Raw genomic sequence first — 24,311 nt, forward strand, 5'->3', positions numbered from 1 at the left:
CAGATTATTCCCTGTGGAGCCCTCGCCTTTTCCCCACCTTCAGTATCTCCTTCGGCTTCAGGTAGCAGACAAAATGTCTCTTTATTTGGTTAGTTGGTCCAGGATGCCGTGCCCTCCTTTGATATCCCTGCTAAGTTGAATTGGGAGAGTGACTTGAATTTCACCTTTACCAAAGAGTAACTGTCCAGTCTGTGGGGATATCTGAATTCACGCCAAAGATGGATTCCGGTAAAGAATCTTAATGGGGCATATCTTATGTCTTAGTAAGAGTAGTGGGGTTAAAATGGTGCACTTGGGTAACTAGTATATAGTGATAAAGTATCAAGCCGCAGTGTCTGATCTAGTCAGGCTAAGCCCCTGCCTGATCACAGATTCACATTTAAGAAGACCAGATCAATTGCACTTATCCAAAGAATTTTAATCCAGCAAGTAGATCATCAAGTCTGCAAACAGAAAATAAATGCAAAAAAGTAATTAGACATGTCCTGAATTCAGTTTCCTGATAGCCCCCGCCCACACGTGTTTCGACCCAATCGGTCTTGTGAAGACAAACAATGGGCTCAAAATTTCTGTAATTCTCAAACATAGAATCCCTACGGAAGCACATTAAATAATACATCCAAATGAAAGCATGAAGATCCAAAACAAGTTCCATCATGGCACATATAAAGGATAATATATTGGCATGTCCCAGAATATTTCATATAATAAGGATCTAGACAGACATCAAAGACACAAACAAGAAAACAGAAATGAGAAAACATGAGAAACAATTTGAGATTCTTTTAATGAATGTATCAATTTGACATGTGAGGTCTTGAAATAAGTAATCATGTGACTTTGAAATCATGGCATAACCTATGTAATGGTATATTAATGACTTTAAAACTTTTTTGATGATTTTATTAATACTTTAAAAGAAATCCTAGATGCAAGCACTTGGATACAATCATAGCCAGAATCCCAATGAGTGCAACCACTCCTAGGTGTTCCAAATAACCTAATGCATCCAGTGTTCAAAGTGTAGAATAAACATATTTAGTTGGTCACAAGGTATCACACTCCACCCAATGTCGTAGTGGTGTGCAACTATCCATGCAAAATGCTCCAAGCTAGTGCGCGATTAATGAGTGAATTCAATCTCACGAGTTGGGACCATTCCTAATCATCTACCATTAATCAATCTCTTACATTTAGGTCCTTACACTTGCCAGTGGTACTGTGTTTATAAATAAACAAGTTGTAGAAGCTTGTAGTAAGATGTTGTATGACTAATTTGAACCATTAATATGGTATTCCAAAACTCACCAGTATTCATTGCACCTATGTTCAATATATGAGACTGAACTATCTGGTATTCGCTTCTTAAATTACTTTATTATTTTTTTAGTATTTTATTGTGACGACAATTTTTACAAAATGTGACTTTTCTTTTGTTTGGATAAGTAGAGAAGAGATTTCTTAATTTCCAGTTTATGTATTGTTCTTTGAATTTTTTTCATCCAGGTCGAGGAATTCATAAGTCCATCTACAAAAATATATAGTATTGGATGAACTATTATTGAGACAATTTTTTGTCATTCAGTATAAACATTTAATTTGACTACGTTGTGTGATTGCCTCCCCACCTCCTAATACATCTGAAAGTGTACCTTACCTTCAGGTCTGCTCTTATAGTCTTGAAGAGGATGCCCTGTTGGGGTGCATCCTTGCCGTCTGGCGTTCTGCATGTCTTTACATGTGGATGCCATTTTGACAGTGAATTTATCCCGCGGGTGACATCACATGTACGTAACACGTGATGTCAATGCCATGACGTATTCAAGGTAAATGAACAAATGCCTGGTGCCATCCAGACATCCGGCACATTGCATAGGAACAGAAACTTTTGCTTCCAAGCAGGATAATCATAAGATTATAAATGGGTAATGTCCCAGGAATACATGTAAGTACTGCAGGTGGAGTCCAGCACAGCTTTGACCAGTATATGGATGAATGTCCCTATTGTGGTTCCCTATTAGGATGGTATACCTGTATGATACTCTTAAAGAACAACTATATTTGTCCTAGATTCCTGTGAATGGCCAGTAGATCCTATGGTTCATGATTATTGATTATATGATAATTCATATAATACATTGTAAATGGACAATACTGAAATCATGGTACAAGAGCTGTATCCACAATGGTAGATGTATCAACAACACTCCAAGAAACCTGTGCAAATATCTTGTAAATGGATGAGTGTCCCTATTGTGGTTCCTTAGAATAGTCTATATATGTAATCCTCTTAAGGATCAAGTATATTCTATTACTCTAAACCCATGTTAAGGGCCAGTTGACCCTATAATGCATGAGTCTACATTATATGATGAATATGAGTAGAGAGAAGTCAGATGGAGATCTAAGAAGGTAGCTGTGAACCTAGGTGGGTTTAACCCATGGAGGGAAGAAGCTAAAGATCTTTGGAAGAGTGACGTTAAAACCCCTCAAAATGCTAGTTAAAAGTGGGAAGATGTTATCGGTGATTAGCGGGAAAAGGGGGGTTGTAAGGTGGACTCCTTTAGATTCTGTGGAGTTACTCCTGCCCTGCCAAAATGTATTTCCTTTTGTATTTTTTCTTTCTTTTCTCTCTCCTCCTTTGCTTCTCTCCTTTTCCACTTTAGTGTTAGTCTATACGCAAATAGGATGGTTATATGTTTTTATTTGAATGTTTGTGTTCTTAAGTTGTGCAAATGAAGGTTTTTAAGTTTTGAGATATTTTAGTACTGAATTGCGAGTAAGTTGTATATTTTTGTGATGATTATGTATATGACATTTTGTAAAAGGTTATTTTAACCAAATACAATATATATATATATATATATATATATATATATATATATATTATCCATGAAACTGACTTGCCATCAGTCATTCGAGGAGCACTCGCCTTCAGATGATGCTTCAGAAATTAAATCGCTACCAGCATATCTTTATAACCTCTTTATTGGTTAAAAGTTGGCATAAACATATATAAGCCGTCTTGCATATCGGCTTTCCCAACAAAAAGTCAAGTAGATGCGTTTCGCGGCATTACTCGCCGTTTGCTCACAATATATATATATTCATATTAAACCTTTGCAAATGTCAAAAGGCTAATACTTAATTCCAGACAAACATGATTGGTCCTGGAAGTACGGGAATGTGGCTGCATTCTTACAATGTATATGAAGGTCATTCTTGAAACCCACTTACTGTTACTGGAAGTTGTGCCTAAATTTGTTGCACCATCATTGTCCCTACTCAGGTTGGACATGAAAAATAAAACACATTAACATGTATGAAGTGGCTATACAAGCTCTTATTAACATGGTTCTAACTAGCTCCAATCACCAACTAATCTTAACATCTTGTTAGAATCTTGTAATTACTTCATGAAACAAGGTGTCATCCTTTGCACACTTAATATACAGTACAGTTTTAATATATCAAATGTATTAAATGATGCAGGTTACTTGTATCGTAACTGCTTCTAAAATATTTAGGCACCTGTGTCGTATACATTAACAAAAAATCCAAATACATAATATAATATGGTTAATAAACACATAGGTGTTGGTAGTGCAGCTGGAGCTAAATGATCAAATCACCTATGTGTTTGTTTGTTAACATGATGTCCAATTATGTTCTCTTCATTGACAAATACATACAAAGAGGAGTATCTGAAGAAGACCTAGTCCACTCAGCTTCTTAATTCAAACCATAATGGTACATAGCAATTCACAAATTATTCCGGATTCCAATTGCCTGTGTTGCATGTCCAATAACAAAATGTTCAGATACATAATGTGGTTAAACAGATGAATACATTAGAGAAAAGTCTATAGAAACACATTAAGCTAATGTTCTTTATTGAGACGCACTGTGGTACATCGTAACTTAAATATTAGTCTGGATTCCAATTGCATAAGGGCTAGTTTCTTAACTCCACCCCTCTTACCACACCTTGCTTTCTGTAATCCAGTGAAACGAATACTGGCTTTGTTCCCCATCTTGTGTTCTTCTTGCCATTGTGTGGCCAGTGGTATCCTCTGATATTGACTATTCAAGCTGGAGATATGCTCTTGTATGCGTACGTGAAACTCTCTAATGGTACTGTCTACATAAATCTTCTGGCAAATACAGATGATGGCATATACTATATATTTGAACCGGCAGTTGATAAAATCCTTAATCTGTATTTCCATTCCCTCATTATAATGAAATTCTCAGTATGTCATGATTCCTGCCCCTCATGTCCCCAGCCCTCAGAGCCAGGCCACGATCACCTACATGGCCCTCAAGGGCCTCTCCATCCCTCCAAAGACCCACTTGTAGTCAGACTTGGGGCTTGTGGCACCAGACTCACTCACTCCCATAGGATAACATTGGGGATTGGACTTGTAGTGCATTGATTAGGACAAGATGGATGCCCCCACATATTTCGGTTCCCAGAACTGCATGTGCAGTCTGGTCTTTTGGGTGTGGTTCAGCCACAGAGACACCTGGGATACCCAGAGACTATTTAAACCACGCCCAGGCTGAGAAACATGCTTTGCGTTTCCTGCACCTACAGCGTGACACTCACCGTGTTCGGATCGGTCTCCAGTAGGCCTGCATCTTTCTTCTGCGCTCAGCTCCTGCAAGAACACTGTTAGGAACGCCTTACCTTGCAGTGCTTCTGCCCATCATTCATCGCTCCTTCTGTTCTGTGGGCATCTTCCGCAGTGTCATTCCCATCCCGGCACGCCGCTTCCTAAGGAAAAGGGAAAAGAACAGAAAAAAGGCATTAGTAAGCATTCTGCAAATCTTCGCTTATTTTTACATATTGTTCGAGCTTCAAACGCTTACCTGAATCCCAGCCGCTCTGGGGGAACTCTGTCTCCCGAACTTCTCATCCATCTGCAAGAGCGAAAAGGTTAGCGTGGAAACATCTAGAGGTGCCGCATACTACGCTTACTCACCGCATTTGTTGTTCATAACCAGCATCCATGCTGAAAACGTTGCAGCACCTAAGAGACACAGAAAAAGAACTCAGTTCAATACAAATACGAAAGGGGTGCATCGCGCTCTCACCTTCAGCGCTACTCATCTCAGCAGCACGCCGCCATCCCCGGACGCCGGCCATCATCTAAGGAAGGAAAGGAACGTAGTTACAGAACTGTTCAAAAGACTCATTATACTTACCTGTCGGACTCCTGCCAGTGAAGTAACTAGACAGCAACGAGCCTGCATCAATCAACGCGCCCCTGCGCTGAAAGCAGGACGGAGAGCACACTATCCAAGAAAACAAGGTGAGCTGTGGATCAAAGGGAAGGGTTGGACCCCGGGGAAGTAAGGGTTCAAGCACACAGAGACAATAGGGAGTTAAACTCTACCAATCCTGTGTTTCAGGCCCAGTCTCCAGTTGAATAGCCTCCAGGGAAGGGTTCTAGGTCGTAAGAGGTCAGAACAGGCTGAGTGACGTCCCCGTGGATACCAGGTGAGCGTTACAAGTATCCTGGTGTGCATACCTGCGCATTCTGTAGGTGCCACACTTATGAAAGCCCCTGTGTGTATATGTCAACCATTGACTACCAATGCCTGCCTCATTGGGTTTTAGGAAAGATGGGCGCACGTTGCTTTGGAGCTCGAGTATACATAAGCAGTGGTTTCTCATCAATATATTGCTTGAGAGCTGTATCTAACATTAAAATGTACCAATGTTTCTGGACCATTTTATAAAACAAATTGCTGTCCCTTGAATGATTGGTTATAAAATTAACACTCGACTTAGTCTGTTTATTTGTTGGCTGTGTCTGATTAACCATAATCTATCTCTCTCAACATGTTGGATTTTATATTTATTTAATGTGATTTAGTCTAGGTAACTTAAACTTTACACATATCAAAACAAACATACATAGAGAATAAAACACAATATAAGAAACAAAGTAAGCAATATCAATATATACATCATCACATAAATACAAAATTTACAAAATACCGTCCTATGTCAATAGCAAGAAATGTTTAAAAGTTACCTATACAAGTTATACTAGTATTCAAATGAGGTCATCTTCAATCACAATTAATATAGTTACTTTTTGTCAGACTTTATATCAGAGGGCCCAATCTGGATTCTAAAAGACAGTTCACCAATAGTTCCTAAATTATGTACATATTTGGCTAATATTGCCTGGATGGTTTTGGCCATGACATGACATTGAGTTAGTAAGTGTCTAGCTGTCTCAGGGATTTCTGCTTGATTACAGAGACGGCCGATTCGATATCCTATCAGAATTTTTGCTCTACTCCCCAAATTCATCCTAGTAGGGAGTTGTTCCAATCTTAGTAAGATAATGAATCGCCTGAGTCTTTTGGCTGGGCAAAGGTTTAAGTATGCCTATGGCTTCATAAAGTCATAGTGTCTATGATGAACAAACTGGTATCTCTTTAACTTACTCAAATGGGCATAGTTTTCTAACCAGTCCCATAAGGTGACCCGCTTGTGGAGCGCATTCTGCGCTGCTTTCGAATAATTAGTTCCTCTATGATTCCATCCTATCTCTGTTAGATATTTGATCATGGGCTCATATAGTGAGCCAATGGTGCAGCTTTTGCTAATTCCTGTTGGACAGTCATCAGTAGCAGATTAGTAGAACCGCCAATCGTCCTCAGGAAAAAGTCTGCTCTCTTTTTTAGGACAGTAGCTTTTAAAGAGAGGAGGCTGAGTTCTAGCCTTATAAGGGCCATTGGGACTCCAGGAGGTAACCCCAAGATCCGGCGCCAAAATTTTCCTTCCATGACCTGGAGCCAAGACAGATCCGAAGTCCAAAGTGAACACTTGGATATATAGATGCCGCGTAGCCCACATTGTAAATCCCCCCCTGTTTGTAGGAATATCTGGCCATAAGGGCAGACACTTGGGCGGCTTTAATAATAAGTGTTTGTCTACATGCATTATAGTCACAGTGCGGTTCAAATTGCGGATCTTCTAAGGCCACTTATGGTATTGTCCAACAGTACCAGGTATCAGCGTAGGCTAACACGGCACAGTGGGAATCTCCAATTTTAGGGGGACAATTGTTAATGGCCTCGATTACTACTGGTATGTCATGCACATATAGGTTATAAACCAACAGTGCAGTGACACGCCCTTGTTTGACTCCCCTATTCTGGTACACCATATTAGTCAGATGCCCTTCCTGATCTAATTTGAGCCTGACCGTAGTATTATGGTGGAGGAGTCTAAGGTAATATAGTAATCCCTTTGGGCACCCAATGGTTTCTAGTTTAAGCCACAGCCCATCTCTAGTGATGGAGTCAAATGCCGCCTTAAAATCTATATACAATGCATAGAGTGGAGGCTGTTGCTTAGTGAGCGCTCTAGTACGTAAAATGTCCATCACAGCAAGATTGTGAGTCGTAGAATATTCCCGCCTGAACCCACGCTGGAATTTACACAGAATGTTGGCGTTGTCCACCCATTTCTGCATTTCGCTCAGTAGTAAAGATGCAAATAGTTTTCCTGTGGCATCTAATATAGACAATAGTCTATAGTTATTAGGATCTAATCGGTTTCCCTTTTCAAAAATAGGGACGAGTATTGCTGATTGCCAGGAATGGGGAATTTTTCCGTGTTCCAGGATCTTATCGAACATAATGGCTAGTAAACTGGCCCAGAATTCAGGATAGTTCTTGATAACGGCATTGGCCAATCCATTAGGGCCAGGTGCTCTTGAGGATTTTAGATCTTTGATTTGAGCTAATATTGCCCCCTGCAAGACATCAAAAGGACGATATGGCGGGGCTTCGCTTGAAGGGCTAGTCTCATCAGGCATTAATGTAGAGTTATGTTATTCAGATACTTTTCCCATTCAACTGTGCTTATAGGATTAGCTAGTGAGCTTTTGCCCCTTGACTCACTTAGAAGTGTCCAAATACTTTGCAAGTTTTTAGAGCAAATAGTTTGGACTAATTGCTGATGAGCACGATTACTTACCGTCCTTTTAGTGTTCTTGATGGTGGTCCTATATCTATTTTTTTTTCCTTGCCAAAGCATCATATTGTGGCATGGGTAGGTTCTTCACCCTAATTCTACGAAGGTTAGCTCTTAGACCCCTCTTGGCATCTCTAATCTCACTATTAAATGGCTGCGCATTTCCTTTCACTCTTATCATATGGCCTCTAGTAGATGTGGCATGTTTAGCAGAAAAGGCCAATACCCACTCCTCAATTGACTTAATGGACATGGCATGGAAATCAGGCAGGCTACAAGTATCCTCATATAATAAGGATTTAGTGGCCCGGCTGATGTTATTGTCTGACCCAACTTATTCAGGTCCCTGCCTGATTTACCTTGAGTGTGCCCGTATTGGTCTGAGCAAAACAGTCCCACAAAATGTTAAAGGTACATCGAAGGAAAGCATGATCACTCCAATTATTCGGAGTCACTTCCATGTCAGCAACTAGATGTAGCATTTTGGGGCACAAAAAATATAATACGAGTCTCTGGGGGTACGGCCATTGATCATTTCAAGTTCCCAACATTCAAATAGCCGTAACCATCCTTGCCCCTCCACATCTTGGTTGGTATGCATCATTGTACATTTGTCTTTCAGCTTGGGGTTCGAAGAAGAAATGCCTGCACCTTTCATGTGACAGTTAAAAGTCCCCCAGCGCTACCACTGCTGAGTTCCCAGGTTTTGTCGACCAAGATATCATTGGCTCCTGTAATGCCTCTTGGATTAATTCCCTTTTTACTGCTCCAGGAGGATTGTACAAATTTACAAGGAGGAATCTTTCTGGTCTAAGCTCACGTCCCAGATCCACTTCCACTGCCATAATGTTGTTTTCCTGGTTACAGTTGACTCGTCTGGAGGCCAATGAATTAATAACCCCAATAAGTAGACTACCCGAGGGGCGACCTTTTTCTCCTCTTGTTGCAAAAGCTTGATGCACCAGATAACCATCAAATACCAAATAGTCAATCGCCCAAGTTTCTTGCAGACAAAAGCAACTACGGTTGGCCAAAACTTTGGCCGACCCCTACGCGCTCAGCAAGTGGGAAAAATCTCTGCAATTCTAGGGGAGGATGGTAAAATCTCAATTGTTGGCTACCACACCCGGAAGAGAGTCTAACAACCATAGTTTGCTGTAATTCAGCAATGTCCAATCGTTTCCCTTCCATAGAAGAAGAGGATACGAAGGGCTTAAGTGGTGTTGTTAATTCCTCTGGTGCTGCATTAGGATCGGCCTCGTTCAGATCGACATCAATGTCGATGTCTACTAACCTCAGATCGTCTTTATATTTTCTGATGATCTTAGCTGTTGATGAAAATTTGCAGTGTAGACCAGAAACATTCGGGTTGGGACCCTTCAGTGGCTCAATGAATAAGAAATCATCAGATGTGAGGACACGAAGTTGTGGAACCGAATTAAACCTCACCAATAGTTTGGATCGAGCCAGCCATTTGTTTTTGCCACTTTGATATAGATTCTTTATAAGGCACACACAATTGTCGGCTCTTTAAAATCTTCAAGCAATATTGGTGTTGCCCTCATCGGTTTGTTGCCTATATCTGACGATTTTACTGATATAGCAGGCGTTAGAGGCCCCCTTTCATCTTCACTGTGGTCAAGAATGTCCAACAATTCGTCATCTTCAACCAAATCGGCCAACTTCTCTTGCTCCTTTAGCAGCCAGCTGGTTAAGTGGCCCTTAGCCAGAGGTTTCTATTTCCTTGCTTTAGCCGCTCTTTTCCTAGCTTTTTTTGGACTGCATTATAGGGGATGATACGTCTGGCTCCGATGCTGGCTGAGTGCTAGTTTTGGTGTTCTTTAATGCTTTCTTTGCCAGTCGGCGCTGTTTCCGGGAGAAGTAAACTGGAGGACTTTGTTCAGGATCTGCAGAATTCTCGTTATTTTGCTGATCGTTGTTGTCCTCTGCAATTTGGATGGCTTCAGAGAGATTTTCGTCGCCCTCTTCACGTTCGTTTCCCAGCTGGTCCAGGGACGTAGTGAAAGTAATGGTATTGGCCAAAATTCTTCCTGACATTTGCAGCAGAATCTTGAGGGGAAATTGTATAGATTCCACTGAAGACTGTAAATCCGCAATCTCATTTCCCATAGGTACAGGACAGTCTGACTCCTCTACTTCTTTCTCTGGTCCGTCTTCCATTGAGGTCAAGACCAGATTGGGTGAAGCAGATAGACCGCCGAAACTCCCCGACGGATTCGGTAACTGTCACTCCACCTGAGAGGTTTTCAGCCTGAGGCGGAGTGCAACTTTCTACTGGCAATGGTATTTGTGACAACATTCCCTTTTGGATATTTAAACATAACTCTAATAGGGAATTGTTGTTGATGTCCTCGTAGTTGGTCGAGCTCATTAATCCGCTGGGACAGGGTCCTGGAGCAGCGATCTCTTCGATACTGGTGGAGGTAATATCCAATTGAGGAATCAAAGGGTTCGGAGGGAAGAACTCTGTGATCATGGCTTGATCCGTGGAAATGGGGTTCTTAAGTTCCTTTATTAACCTCATATTGTTCACCGGAGGAGCCGAGTCGGAGCTCGCCTTGTTGGGTTGTTTCCTGAGTTTTCGCAGGTTGTATTTGGTCTGTGCAAAACCCTTCCCCTGCGTCATTACCAGCTTGCTAAATAGTAGGCTAAGTGTCTGGATCTACTTCACACCCAGTGTGTCTCGGACGACTTATTGTAATAGATCAAATTTTGTTGTATTCGTAGGCTCAAATGTGTTCACAGCTGTGATGGTAGGCAAAAAGTGGTAGTCCTGAAACAATGCGGTCTACCACTATTCTGCCTGGGTTGGTACTATCTGCCTTAGTGTTACATCAATGGGCGCGAGGGGATTCACCACCGTGGTACATATGACACCCTAGGCAAACAAATGGGGAGGGATGAATACTTGTGTGGGGCAAGTTTGCCAAATCATTAATCACTTTGTAATGTGGGGATGGGTGGGATAAGGGGGGCACAGAAAGAAGGTAAACGAAAAGGCCCCCGTTGCCACCCGTTCTCACTGCAATCCTCTATTTTCCCTCTTACCATGCTCCAAGAAACTCCAAGCGTATCCACCTGGATGCTTTGGCCACTGGCTGCTAGCTGCCGACTGCCAGATTACCTGATTATTTGTCCTCTCAGGTTGCGGCAGTGATCACACTTAATGCCGTGGAAGGGTGAGGCAGGGCAAGGCAGACCATATGCGTCTGAGGTCGCGCCTCTCTAGTTAGTTCCTCGGGCAGCTACGGGTGCTGGCAACCACGCTCGCAGCCCTCACGCTATTCGAGGAAAGGGCCTGTAGCACACATCAAGCCGCACCACGTTCCAAGAGCCCATGTACACAGAGCTCAGAACTGGCCGCTTCTGACGTACAGACCATAGAGAATTCTAGCTATTCTGATTGGATTTTTACCATGTGCCTTTGGAACACATCCCCTCAAATATCCTTGTTCACAAAACAGAGTAACTTGCATTACTTTTTATAGACCGTCTCCTCTACAGTTTCTTTGTGCCCTGTGAACAACACCCCCCACAGGGCTGTTGTCAATAGTTAATCTCTCACCTCTGTTGGCTTTCTAAAAGTTCTTGTCTCCAATTTCCCATTGGCTACATATATTTTGAGATCAAAAAGTCCTTATAGTTGTATAATCAATGCTACCTGTAAACACAATCCCAAATCTGTTATTCAGGTAATCTATAAATCCTTGAACATTGTCCTTAGTGCCTTCCCAAATTAAGAACACATCATCTATGAAACGTTTCCACAGGTGGATGTTGTGCCTGTGGATATTGACATTCTGCACATGCATGCTCCCCCATGAAGAAGTTTGCTAACAAGCGGGCATATTTTAGCCCCCATTGCTAATTCTTTACTCTGGAGATAATAATAATTGTTGAATAAAATGTTATTGTTTACCTAAGTGAATCTGAGAAATTCTTTAATCATTGACATATGATTGCTTTCAGAGGCAGAGAAATCCTTAAATGTAAAATGTATCGATTAAATAGCTAATGAATGTTCAATTGACTTGTAAAGTGAATTAACGCTGCCAGCATGAATTCTGATCGTCATTCAAATCCCTCAAGAATTTGTAATATCCGAGTCGAATCCCTGATGTAATATGGTAATATATGAGCCTGTTCCTTGCTAGTGGTGTCAATATATTCAGAAAGCACTTCTGTGGCCCTTATGCCACTAATTACGGGGGCTCTTCTGGGAGTCTCTCATATTTTTGTGGATTTTAGGTAAAAAGTGTATTGTGGCACCTTTTGACCACCTAAATATGTTAATTCTACCCTTTGCACACTGTATGCAATAGGTTATCTTGAACACCTAGCAGTGTAGACATGTGGTTTCACCCATTGGGATTTTGGATATGATGATATCCAAGTGCTTGCATCTAAGACTGTGGGAAACATGTTTTAAAATCATTAATATACCATTACATAGGGTATACTATGCTTTCAAACTTGCATGTACAATTGATGCATACATTTTTTTTTTCTGAGTTATGATTTTTTGTTTGTGTCTTTGATGTCTCTCTGGATCCTTATCATATGATCTATTCTGAGACATGCCAATATATTGTTTATACATGTCATGATGGAACTTGTTTTGGATTTACATGCTTTCATTTGGATGTGTTATTTAATGTGCTTTTAGGGATGCAATGTTTGAGAATTGTAGATATTTTCAGGCCATTCTTTGCATTGACAAAGACAGATTGGGTTGAAACACGTGTCGGCGGGGGCTATAAGGAAACTGAATTCAGGACATGTCTAATGACTTTTTTATTTTAGTTATGTTTATTTTCTGTTTGGGGACTTTTGATGATCTACTTGCTGGATTAAAATTCTTTGCAAAAGCATATTTTATCTGGTCTAAATCCTTCTTAACTGCATATCTTATTTCAGCCTGCCTCAACATATTTGATGCAGGATAAAGTGTGACCTGCCCTTGATATAATCACTTCAGCGCCCCTTTTCTGCAAATGTTTAAGGAGTGGTTTGCAATGTTTTCCTTTTGCTTCAAGATAATTGGCAAATTGGAGGAAACCGCAGGTCCCACTAGAATGAGTAATGGGTGAGCTTTGGTGCCACTACTCGCTAATAGATGTATTCTTACTTGAAAAGGCAGGGTTGCGCGTTCCCCGACTTCGAGGTACCATGATGTACTTAAACCAGAGCCAATCCTTCCACCCTCTGGTCGACCGATGAGCTATCTGACAACAAACACCACTATCTGAGCACATGAAACAATGCTGCCATAAATTTGGCCGGCATGGGGCCCCCTCGCCCTTCAGGCACTACATGCAATTTATTGGGCGATTCTCATCAGAGCCAAAGTAATTCTACACCACAATGATTGCATTAGCCGCTCTACTGCTGTTAAACACCACTAAACCCCCTACAAGACCCAGAAATACCAGAGTCCCTTGTGGAATGGAACTCCATCAATTTCTTTATCGCTAAAATATACAACGCATTGATGCATATAAATCACTGTGGAAAACAAGCACACCCCTCCCTCCCCCCATGCCCCCTTATTCCAACCCTGGACTGCCACCCCTCTCCAAAGGCTCTCCCTGAAGCTCTTGCCTCACTAAAGCCAACCTCTTACAGTGATGACATCCTACCTTCTGCTATATTAAACCAGCATTGGCAAAGCCAACAGTTTGGACTTTTGGATAGGCATGGGATAGGCACTGATATGTTACTACCTAGCCTTAAGATCTCAATAGTTGGAAAATTGAGTGATTACTTGAGCATATGATGTCAGTACCTGGCAAATGGTTATCTAATACCTCAAGCCAAAACTGTTGCCTTTGTTGTTGCTTGTTTCTAACAGGACTTCAGTCCATGGAAGAAATATAAATCAATTGACTGAAGGCATGCTTGGTTAAAGCATTTTTATTGCACCAGAAGTATTGTACGACTGCAATTAAGTTAGCAACTCTCAGCAGACTGCTTAGAACAAACACTGTGTGGTTAAAGTTTGTTGTTATTGCTTGACAGAGGGAGTGCAGAGATCCCAGGAGGACATGGTTATAGCGGGAAGAAGGTAGTGGGTGGGCATGGTCATATGAATAAGCATGGCCATGGACCATCAATGGGTGGTTAAATAGCCAAGCACCCACAAGCTGTGTCCCCCTCATGATATGCCATTGCTCGCTAACCTGTACTCCAATGCAATAGTTTCAGCTTGTAGGTGACGCTAAAGTGCCACCTAATAGCCCCAACCTAAAAAGATTACAGGACGCACATGCACTGCTCTACTCCAAGTTAATGCCTCGCAAAGTCTGGACATCTTCCCAAGCTGCTTAGAACAGGACTGATCCACCCACTCCTTTAAAAACACATCCTGTGCCAGAGGACCTTGCCAACTACTGGCCAATAACAAGCCTGCTATTTATTGGTAAAATTGAGAAGACAATAGCATGAGCAGATTATCCACGATGGCCTGCTCCAGGATTAACAATCTGGGTTCCGTACCAAATGCTGAACAGAAACATATACTGATCGAGATGATTTACAAAGTATTTCCCAAATTGACCTTTTAAAAGTGACCTTTTGTCCTAATTGACCTAATTATAGTGGTCCTAATTGACCTTCTGCACAATTGACCTTTATATTATTTTAGTGATTTTATATATGTATTGGGTTGGTTTTGGATTATAAATAATATAATGGGATTGGGTGGGGGGTTGTGGTTTTTTTTGGATTGGGGATTTGTGGGGGGGTTTCCCTCCGCATATATATGTCCTAATGGTAAATTCTCCCGAGGTCAATTAGTATACATCCGATTTACAATGCTCTCCAGATCATGTGCAAAGGGGACTTCCACGCATTTACCTACAGTTTTCCACAGTGCTCATTACACACCCCAGTGATTTTCACCCTGTACAGTTAGGTTCACTCCTAGTCGATCCCACAATCTCTACACCAAAATGCGTACAGTGCACATCTGTGCCTCTGAATGAGCTGCTCCCATGACACCAAAAGCATGAGGAAATGTCTTGCCACCATTCAAATATGGGTGAAAAGTGCATACCTAAAGCTCTGCCCAACCAAAACAGATTTTGGTCTCCTCTGTCATCTGAATGACATCCACTTGAATGGGTTTACTCCAACTCGTCCCCTTTGCCAAATCCATGTGGTTCATCATAGACAGTAACATCTCCTTCCAGCAGCATTTTAACAAAACTGCTCAGATAGCTTTGGTATTGGCTCACTGCTGTGCAAGATTAAGCCCTTCCTCCCACCGCAAGACTTCTGGAAGCCTCATGTTTGCACACATCGATGGGCAAAACCTCCTCCTCACTGGGTTCCCTGCTGTAAACTTAACCCCCTCAAAATGGTCCTTAACGCTGTGCCATACTTCATAACAGGATCCAAGAAATTCAACAACATAATCCTCCTTTTGCATGAACTAGACTGGCGACCTCTCCCTGCCTGGATTCTCTTAGAAATTGCCTGCATCACATACAAAGCAACCACCACCTGAACCCCTGCCTATCTTGCTACTAAAGATACCACCTCTGATGGCACATGCTCCTCCTTGAGCCAGCAATCGCAATGCTAGAAAGCACTGCTTCCTAGTCTTCACAGGGGGGAAGACTAGGAAGCAGTGCTATGCCCCAGCATACTAGAATTAGATAGCTCATAGAGTTCAGAAAAGAATACAGGGACCCTCTTTTTGGGGAAATCCAAAGTGTGACATAGGATCCACTGTCCACCAGGATTGTCTTGTAAAGTTACTCATGCCTATCCTGTTCTCTTTAATGCTTGGCTAAAGAAAAGTATAGTGTCCTAAAGTAGTGGACACTCCCGTCCCCTGCACATCATTGATACTGATCAAAGTCAGTCAAAACTTAATTAATCAGTACATTTCAATTATTATTACATGAAATTGATTAGGAATACGAGTAACAAAGTATCAATACTTTTTATTAATAAAATACACATGTAAAGTCAGCTCAATGTGTTTCGAGTTCAGCCCTTTGTCAAGAGCAAATGTTTTCCAGAGAGAATATTTAAGTCTTCAAACTTCTTGAATTATCAAAAGAGCAAGTAGAAAATACGTTCAAAGATCTTTTCACTAAAAGGCACATACCGGCTTCTCCACGGTGCCGTGATCACAGGGTCCTCCAAGACCGGCGTGGTGGCTGCCTTCAAGATGGCGACCTAGTCTTGCACATTAGGAAACACATACCGGAAGTGTTGATACCACGTCCAGTTCATGGCTACAAAGACGAAGGTGGTCATTCTGACATCTTTCCTCCGGCTGATGTAGGTGTGGGTGTGTTGAGGATCTACAAACCACTCTACGCTCCACTGTTCTTATTACAGTAAGTTACTTACCAACAAAATCCATCTCAGTGCAAAACGCTGCCTACCCGCAAAATCCATCTAAATGCAATACGTTGCCTACCCCCAAGATACATCGAAGTGTAACACATTTCTTGTCCCGCAAATATGTGTGACCCACTGCTTGGCATCAAAATGTCTTAAGTGCAACACGTCTGCCCACCGAAATACATCTGCCAGGCTATCTAAGGAGTGCAGCAGGTAATCTATACAATGTTCTGATTTGAAGGTAGCAATGAAGAAGTGGCAGTGTTTTAATTGAGCACAGTAAGGACTGTGCTCTCCGCACATTCCATCTTACCGTAGTTGTTGCTGTAGGGTGCTTTGTCAGGCGTTCATGGGCGAACAGGGGCAAACCGGGAATGAGAGCTGCCCTTTTCCTTGCTGCCCTGGGTAGGACAGCTTCCTGGAGAAAAACACCAATCACCAGCCGACGAGGAAGGAAGAGGGAGGGATGATGAGACAGGAAGGGTCCGAGAGGGTGACAATTTCAGCGAGGTTCAGAAGATTGGGACAGGAAAGCAAATTAAAGAATACTATGAAGGATGAGGCGCATGTAGAGGGGCACTCACCTCAGGATGCAGCAGGACCCGAAATCAAAGTAAAACACAAATCCCTGCATAAAGCACCAACCAGGCCCTAAGACTCCTTAGCAAGTGGTTCTTGTGCAGGATGGCAATAGATTACAGCCAGGAAAGGCAGAGAAAAGCAGGGAGAGATGGCAGCCAGGACAAAAGCAAAGAGACACCGGACTGCCTCCGCCAATTTCTCGGGGGTTGGATCTGGAAAGGAAAAAAGCCAGAAACAAAGAACTTCAACACAAAGGTAGGGCACACTCGATGCAAACCAGCTCAATAAACTGATTGGAAATCAAAGGAAAAATACAGATAACCCCATCAAGAAGTCACTAACCATGCCAAAAAAAGGATTGGAAATCACACACAAATCACTTCTAAGGCACCATACCAAGACAAAAAATGCCAGGAAAGGCAGAGGGAAGCAGGGAGAGCTGGCCCCAAGGACAAAAGCAAATTCTAGCGAAAGGTTAGTGGCCTGCGGAATGCAGATTGGCCATTGCGGCCCAAGTTCAGCATCTTGTCGAGTAGTTCCCTTTGAAGTAGGTATGAGATTATAACCCTAAGTACCTTTGGTCGTTCACCTAATAATTTTTGACTTTTTAAAATGCCATGTTTTCCCCCTTGTTATTCCTCACTTTTTCCACTGTTCTTTGTTTTGCTGCGTTTTACCAAGCTCCTTTTGGAACCTTTGGACCTGAAGCTAGATTTGACCTGTTGTGCTCGAACCATACATAAAACCTGCATATGCTTGAAATTCTGGTCCCCGGGAGTTAGGAATCTGCGGGACTCAGCTATAGAAGAGTAAAATGTCTCAATTTGTTGGAAATCTGGATCTCTAAATCTGTTATTTGTTTAAAGCCCTCCTACCAGCACGCATTCTGCTATGGAACCAGTAAAGCCCCCATGTTTATGATCTGTTGCACAAGTAGGATATGTATTGCGGAGCCAGAGTTATCACCAGAATACCTCCCATTATATTTTTTGATGGCGCTCATTTTTTAGGCTACATCATGCTATTTCGAAGTAATAATCGTATAACCATGCATATTCGCTGTGTTTTAAAAACTAGTTTGGTTACTTCAAGAAGTTTACTGCTTAGTGTTGGCCTAAGATTGTTTTCAGAACATAGTATGCAGACAAGCAATTAACATTTCTCATTTATTCTTTTCAGAAGCAGCTAAAAATCCCAAAGATTTGACTCCATGGTTTAATCTCTTTGCTGACCTGGATCCGTTATCCAACCCTGATGCTGTTGGAAAAACTGACAAAGAACATGAAATGCTCAATGCATGAATCTTTCTCTACTGCCTCTACTAACAGAAAATCCTTTACCCACGTACCACACTATTTTTTTTATATTTGTTGGAATCTCTAATTATGCCTTTTTGGAATTTGAAGGTCTGTGCCATTACATTAAAACTGTAGGGTGAAGCCATTTTACCTTAGAAATATATGCATTCTTGTATAAATGTGTGGCCTTTTCTAAATGGACAAATGAAAAAGTTGAGCACTAATGTAGATTGATGAATAGAAGTGCTGAAGTAGTGTTACATATGATGTGTTACAGAGCTGATCAGACTACAAAAGAAAATCGTGAACCTATTTTTTTATAATACTGCAATTTTCCAATCACGAATTTACAGGGACTGGGCGTAACGATTGACGAAGTGACTCACATGTGACTGCATCTGTGGAAACGTGGTGATAAACCTATGCTGTGGTTTATATTGAAGGTGCTCAGTTGCACATCCTGTGCTGTCACCATGAGCTAACCTGAACTGCACTAAACAAAAAACAGGATTGTATCCATACAACTTCTGATTAACAACATTTCTGAACCTATTCTTGACATGTACCTCATATTTAAGATTCTCCCCTGTCAGAACTCATGTACATTATTCCTAAAGCATGTATTTGTTTTCTCATGATGCCCTGCTTTTCTTTAATAAAATATTTTGACACACTTTTGCCTTTATCTTGAGTATCCTGCACAGTTATTTGAAAATGTGCTCTGTATTTCTTAATTGTTCATTGACTCCCACCCTATTAATTGTGAATTATTTACTCTTACTGATGGATCGATCCACAATAATTTAAACCAGCTCAATTTGCTTTATTTTAATGTTTATTAGCTGACGTGAACGCATGCACATATCCAACCAATTGTAAAATGTTTGACATCTGCTCAGAAAAAGAGCAAATGGCCTTAAGTGTTTGCTTCATTGATTTTTGCCTTCATACACCCTATCATCAGCAGTCAGTTTACCCGTTTTTGGTCAGTTACATTTTTACTTCAGATTGCTTTGGACTTTGAAACTACTCCCTTTTCCCAGTAAGATTTTTTTTCTTTTGGATTTTCCCGAAAATCAATAACTTTTTTCTAGAATATTGTTATGAGATACAAGTCAGCTGAAATAGACAAGTATGTCTGTGCTAAAATTGCAACTCTGTGCTTATTTACGATTTCCTTTTACACTAAAAGCTTTATTAGGGCTGATTAACAAAGTATGCTGGCTTTTTCTGTTCTGTTTAACCATCACTCTACTATCTGGACATTTGATTATCCACCATGAAACTGTTATCCGGCATTTGTTTAAAATCAAATGATTCATTTAATGGGAAAAAGGACATAATCGATAATAGAATGTGTTAATTCAAATGCTGAATAACAAAATATTTACTATAGCGTACTTTGCCTGAGAGAATAACTTTGGACAACCTGTCTGCTTTTATCAGAATAAGCACTTCACATTGTACTCGGTACGGGACGGGTCTAAAATCGGCGTGGAATGATGGGGCCTTTCCTATCAGTGAAAACGTGTCTCAAATATTCACACATCAGAGCTGCATCATGCAATGTAGGTATTGTATTAGTTTCATAAAGCATTTGTTAACATGAAAGACATGCAGTTGTAGTTGTATTAAAACAGGGATTGCCTTAGGCCCACCCTGTATGGCATGTAGAATACGTTCACACTCAACTACGTTGTATCCAAATCTGTGATGTTTGTTTTTCTTTGTGCTCTGGAATATGGGATACTTGTATTTATCTATTTTACCCATGTTTTTATTTTAAAAATAGTTCTGACTGTGTGAAACCACATCTGACAACTCCTTTTGAGAGAATGAAATGTTGATTCTTCTCAGAATGCGACCTTGTTTATCTGTACCATTGTGTAGCAAATTTGTTTAGAAAAATGTTGACTGCTTGCCCAAACGCCTCTAGGCGGGCTCTTCATTTCAATGTTGCCACCATTGTCGCAGGGTTTTCATTAGGTCTTTCCCTAAAATGTTTCTTTAGACATTTTTCTCAGTCCAATTTAATATTAGTTGTAAAGATCTTTTTCTTTATTGCGATCAGCAGTGAATTTCCTTGTCTGGGATGACCGTAACCAGGTGGTGCGACGGGATCAGGAGGAGCACAGGGGGTAGACCAGAGGACTGGTACAATCTCACCTGGTGTCAAGCCTGATGCTGAAGAATCCTGCAGGAGTGAAGCTGGTCCTCTAAACCCCCTAAGCCTGTCTGTCCCACAATTCTGTAACTATAAAACTACCGGACAGACAAACCCAAGGGGAAAGGGGAAGTGGATTGAGAGATAAGAGACAACAAGTCTGGAACTCTCTGGAACTCCTACTGCTGGCACTTCTGTCTGTCTTCGTAGGAAAGATCTGGTATTAGTCTTTTCAGTAGTGTTCCTAAAATAAAATGCAGTTTTAGAACACCTTCTTCTAGTTCAAAACTCAAAACTACTCATGTGATTAATAAATTTAAAATACCTGTAGCCTAAGCTCTGATTGCTGATAGGCTATTTACTTTCTTTCGAGATTGATGATTAATTGTATGTAATCTGCTGTGACTTGACTCTGGTCATTGCTTCTTTATATATAAATATTTTCTTCTTCTTCACTCTCGAAAATGTCCTTAAGGATAAATATAAAAAATAACTAAATCTCTATACCTATTTATATATATATATAATTCTTTAGAACTTACTTAAGAAAATAAACAAAAAACTATACCTTGTACTATCTTTGATAAAGATGAGATTATGTGCAAATGAAGAATTAAATCAGAAGAAATAGCCTTCTTAACTTCTTTGAGTCTGTAATACACCTTCGAAGTTCTCTCGTGTCGATACGCGCTTGTGTTGAAGAAAAAATATTTTTTAAAATGGCTGCGACGCAAAACGACGTCTTTAGGTCCTTTTTTCTAATCGCGCGCTTCCAAATGTTCACTGTACGCGCTCGCGAGTACTACGGACTTGAGAATGCTCCCATAGAAAAATAGCCGAAAGGTACGCGAGCAAAACCACGCGACTAGCGCTTCAAAAATAAACGAAGAAAAAATTGGATTCGTATTTTAGCTTTTAATATTAGTAACGCAATGCTAAAACACGCGCATAATCAAAAATTAAAGAACCAACAGTTTTCACAAAAGTATTGTTCAATCTTGGTTAAAAACAAACATTAAATTTCACTTGCATTCCAGTAATGAAACTTCAAAAAATAAAGTCCAATGGTCACTTAGCTTAGTCTTTTACTGGATAACTGAATACAGCTGCTCAGCATCAATTCAATGGCAACTGGTTCTCTGGATACCATGCTTCAGCTTCAGAGTTCTTTGAAAATTAGATACTTTCTTCAACTGCAGACTTACATTAACTTGAATACTAAGTTCTATGTAAAAACTCAAGGTTTTTTAGTAAACTATCACTAAAGATTTTAAAAATATATTATATCTATAGGAGCTAACAAAAACATGACCTACTCTAATAAAGACTTCAATGAAAGGCAGTTTAGATTTGTAAGCAACATTCTAAATGACATCACAATACTGCCTGCTATTAACTAAACCCATCACTGTTGAGAAAGTGCTCCACCATCTTGGCTTGGGGACATTTCATCTTTCTAATGAAAGTTAGTTAAGGAAAAAAAAATGAAATTAACTAAAACAGAAAATGCTCTAGTTTCTAAACAGAATGTATTGAATATTTTAACCCCTGAAATAGTATTTACAACATCCTCTTCTCCTAGGAATCTTGCCAACGTGAGATATAGAATGTGAAAACCTGACACCTTGGTAGGTAGGATTGAAGTGCAAGAGTGGGGGAGGGAAGCAAGAGGGAGAGAGGGGAGGGAAGGCATGATTTCTTTCTTACAGATTTTTGAAGAAAAGTTGCTTGCAAAGACATCTGCAAGTGTGGAGCGAAGGAATGGAATTGAGGGGCCCAAAGCGTGGAATGGAGAGCCCCTTTATTATTATTATTCTCCAGCATAGGGTCTGGCATGGATTCACATGCTCATGAATATTCCCCGTCGTCAGGCTGGGAATCCTCGGTAAAGAAAAAATCAGTATCAGTTTTGTTTCTGATCTGTCTTTCGTAGTAGTAACCAATCACTGATCTCTGCGTCATACTGACCACAGCCAATGACTGCCCTCTACCTAAGCCCCGCATCTGGCAGCCATCTTCAGATTTTTACTGCATGTTCAAGTGTTGGGAGTCCTCGTGCTTAGCTCTCGAGCTTTTACTGCGTGTTTCGCGCTTTTTTAGGTGAATTTTCACATTTTTTCGGTTAATCGAGCCTCAAGCTCCACCGTTTCTACTCCCGTTAACGGCTACCCGTTGTGGGATTTTCCTACACCCCTCAAGGGTGAAGATTTCGTCGAATCAACTTCTTGGAGGATTCCAGAAGATTCGCGGCCTACTTCAAGATGGCCCAGGATGCAAGTTCGTCGCCCGGACCCAAGCTGTTTCGCAGCTGCCCTGGATGCGGGCTGCAGAATGTGTTTAAGGAAGACGAACATTCGCGATGCCTCTACTGTCTTCATGGGGACAAGACTCATGTAGAGAAGGACTGCCAGTTCGGCAAGAACTTGTCGGAGCGGACCATGAGGGACCGTCGATCCGGTCTCGTAAAGCTGGTTGGAGAAGGGCTCGACGGGTGAGAAGAAGAAGAAAGGGTCCGAGCGGGCTTCTAAGTCCTGTGCAGGCGCCCCGGCGACGGGAGCCCAACACCAGGCCAAGCGCCGCGAGTCTGCTGGCTCCGGGAGCGCCGAAAGGTCGGGCTCTTCGGTCGCCAGGCAGGGCGCACCTTCCCCGGCACCGTCAACCACGAGCCAACGCTCCAGTTCGGGGAAGAGAAAGTCTGAGACCCTGGGTAAGCTTCGGGTGAAGCCCTGTCCGATCTCGGAAGAGGGGGAGCGAGGCGTCGCCCCTCCCCCGAAGGAGAAGGCCCGGGACGCACCTAAGGTGGTGAAGGCCCCTACCCAGCAGGCGAAGGCCTCTATCGCGGCGACTCTGGCCAAGCCGGCAGAGACAACGCCAGCGGAGACTGCCTCCGGGACTAGAGTTTCCCTGCCGCCAAGGAGGGAATCCTCTTTTCAGCCCATCGTTGTGGCCGCCATGATGGAAGAAGCGAGGGGGGACACGGTGCCCTCCTCGAGCTCGGAGTCAGCCTCGCAGGAGGAACTGACCGAGACTGTGAGGAACCTCGAAGTCCAATTCGAGAAGGTTTGATCCCGTCAGGAAGATCCTCGGGAGATAACCGAGGAAGACGACGATGGTGAGGAAGAGCGGCCTTCCCTTCCGGCGCAGCCAGATCCTAGGCCTCAGGATGGCTCGGCGGCCATTTTGTCTGCCATCGAGTCCTTATGCTCTGAGATAAGGACGAGATTCCCACGGCCCAGGCCGGAGGACCCGCAACCCGGCCCGTCGGGAAGTCCTCAGAACAAACGACGGAGGACCCAACCCTCTCCTCCGCTCGCCCCCGTAAGGCCTACAGTTCCCTCCTCATCCTCCCACGAGTCGGGAGATGATGGTGCGTTCGGATCGACAACGGGTTCTGATGGCGACGACGACGGAACGGGTCTCCCGTCTTCCGTCGCACGGGCCTCGCCGCCCGACGAGATTGGCTCATTCCACGCCATGATCGCCAGGGCGTCCGAATTGTTTCAGCTCTGCCCGGAGGAGCAGAAAAAGGAAGGTTTCCTCTATCAGCGCCGGGATCGCCAAGAGGAAGACGGTCATCGCGGTGCCCCTAATCGATGACATCTGGGAGGAGGGCCTGTCGGTTCTCAAAAACCCCTCCACGGCACCAGCCAAACGGGACCGGTACGAGAAGAAGTACCGGGTCCCCGAAACCGCTCCCCTGTGCCTCAGGGCCCAGCCAACGCCAGACTCGGTCATCTCGGCGGCGGCGAAGAAGAAAGCGGCGGGGTCAGGAGCCTCAACGTCGAATTCCCCGCCGGACGGCGAGGGAAAGAAGTTGGACGCCATGGGGCGGCGGGTCATTTTGTCGGCGGCGACGACGATCAAAGCGGCCAACGCCCTGGCGATC

At 42.3% G+C, this 24,311-nt stretch overlaps 1 protein-coding gene across 5 annotated transcripts in view; it reads left to right on the plus strand.

Annotated features, from left to right (window-relative positions):
• ICA1 (islet cell autoantigen 1) overlaps window positions 1-18,934 on the plus strand; it is a 1,066,176-nt gene extending 1,047,242 nt beyond the window's left edge. For all 5 annotated transcript variants that reach the window (XM_069648515.1, XM_069648518.1, XM_069648517.1 and 2 more), the window contains one exon: window positions 18,143-18,934. In XM_069648515.1, the coding sequence (XP_069504616.1) occupies window positions 18,143-18,264 (122 nt within the window). In that variant the 3' untranslated portion in view covers window positions 18,265-18,934. The remainder of the gene's footprint in view (window positions 1-18,142) is intronic.
• The last annotated feature ends 5,377 nt before the right edge of the window (window positions 18,935-24,311 follow it).

Source organism: Ambystoma mexicanum, chromosome 2q (genome assembly GCF_040938575.1).
Source record: "Ambystoma mexicanum isolate Mex_15411 chromosome 2q, UKY_AmexF1_1, whole genome shotgun sequence".
Classification (NCBI taxonomy): Eukaryota; Metazoa; Chordata; class Amphibia; order Caudata; family Ambystomatidae; genus Ambystoma; species Ambystoma mexicanum.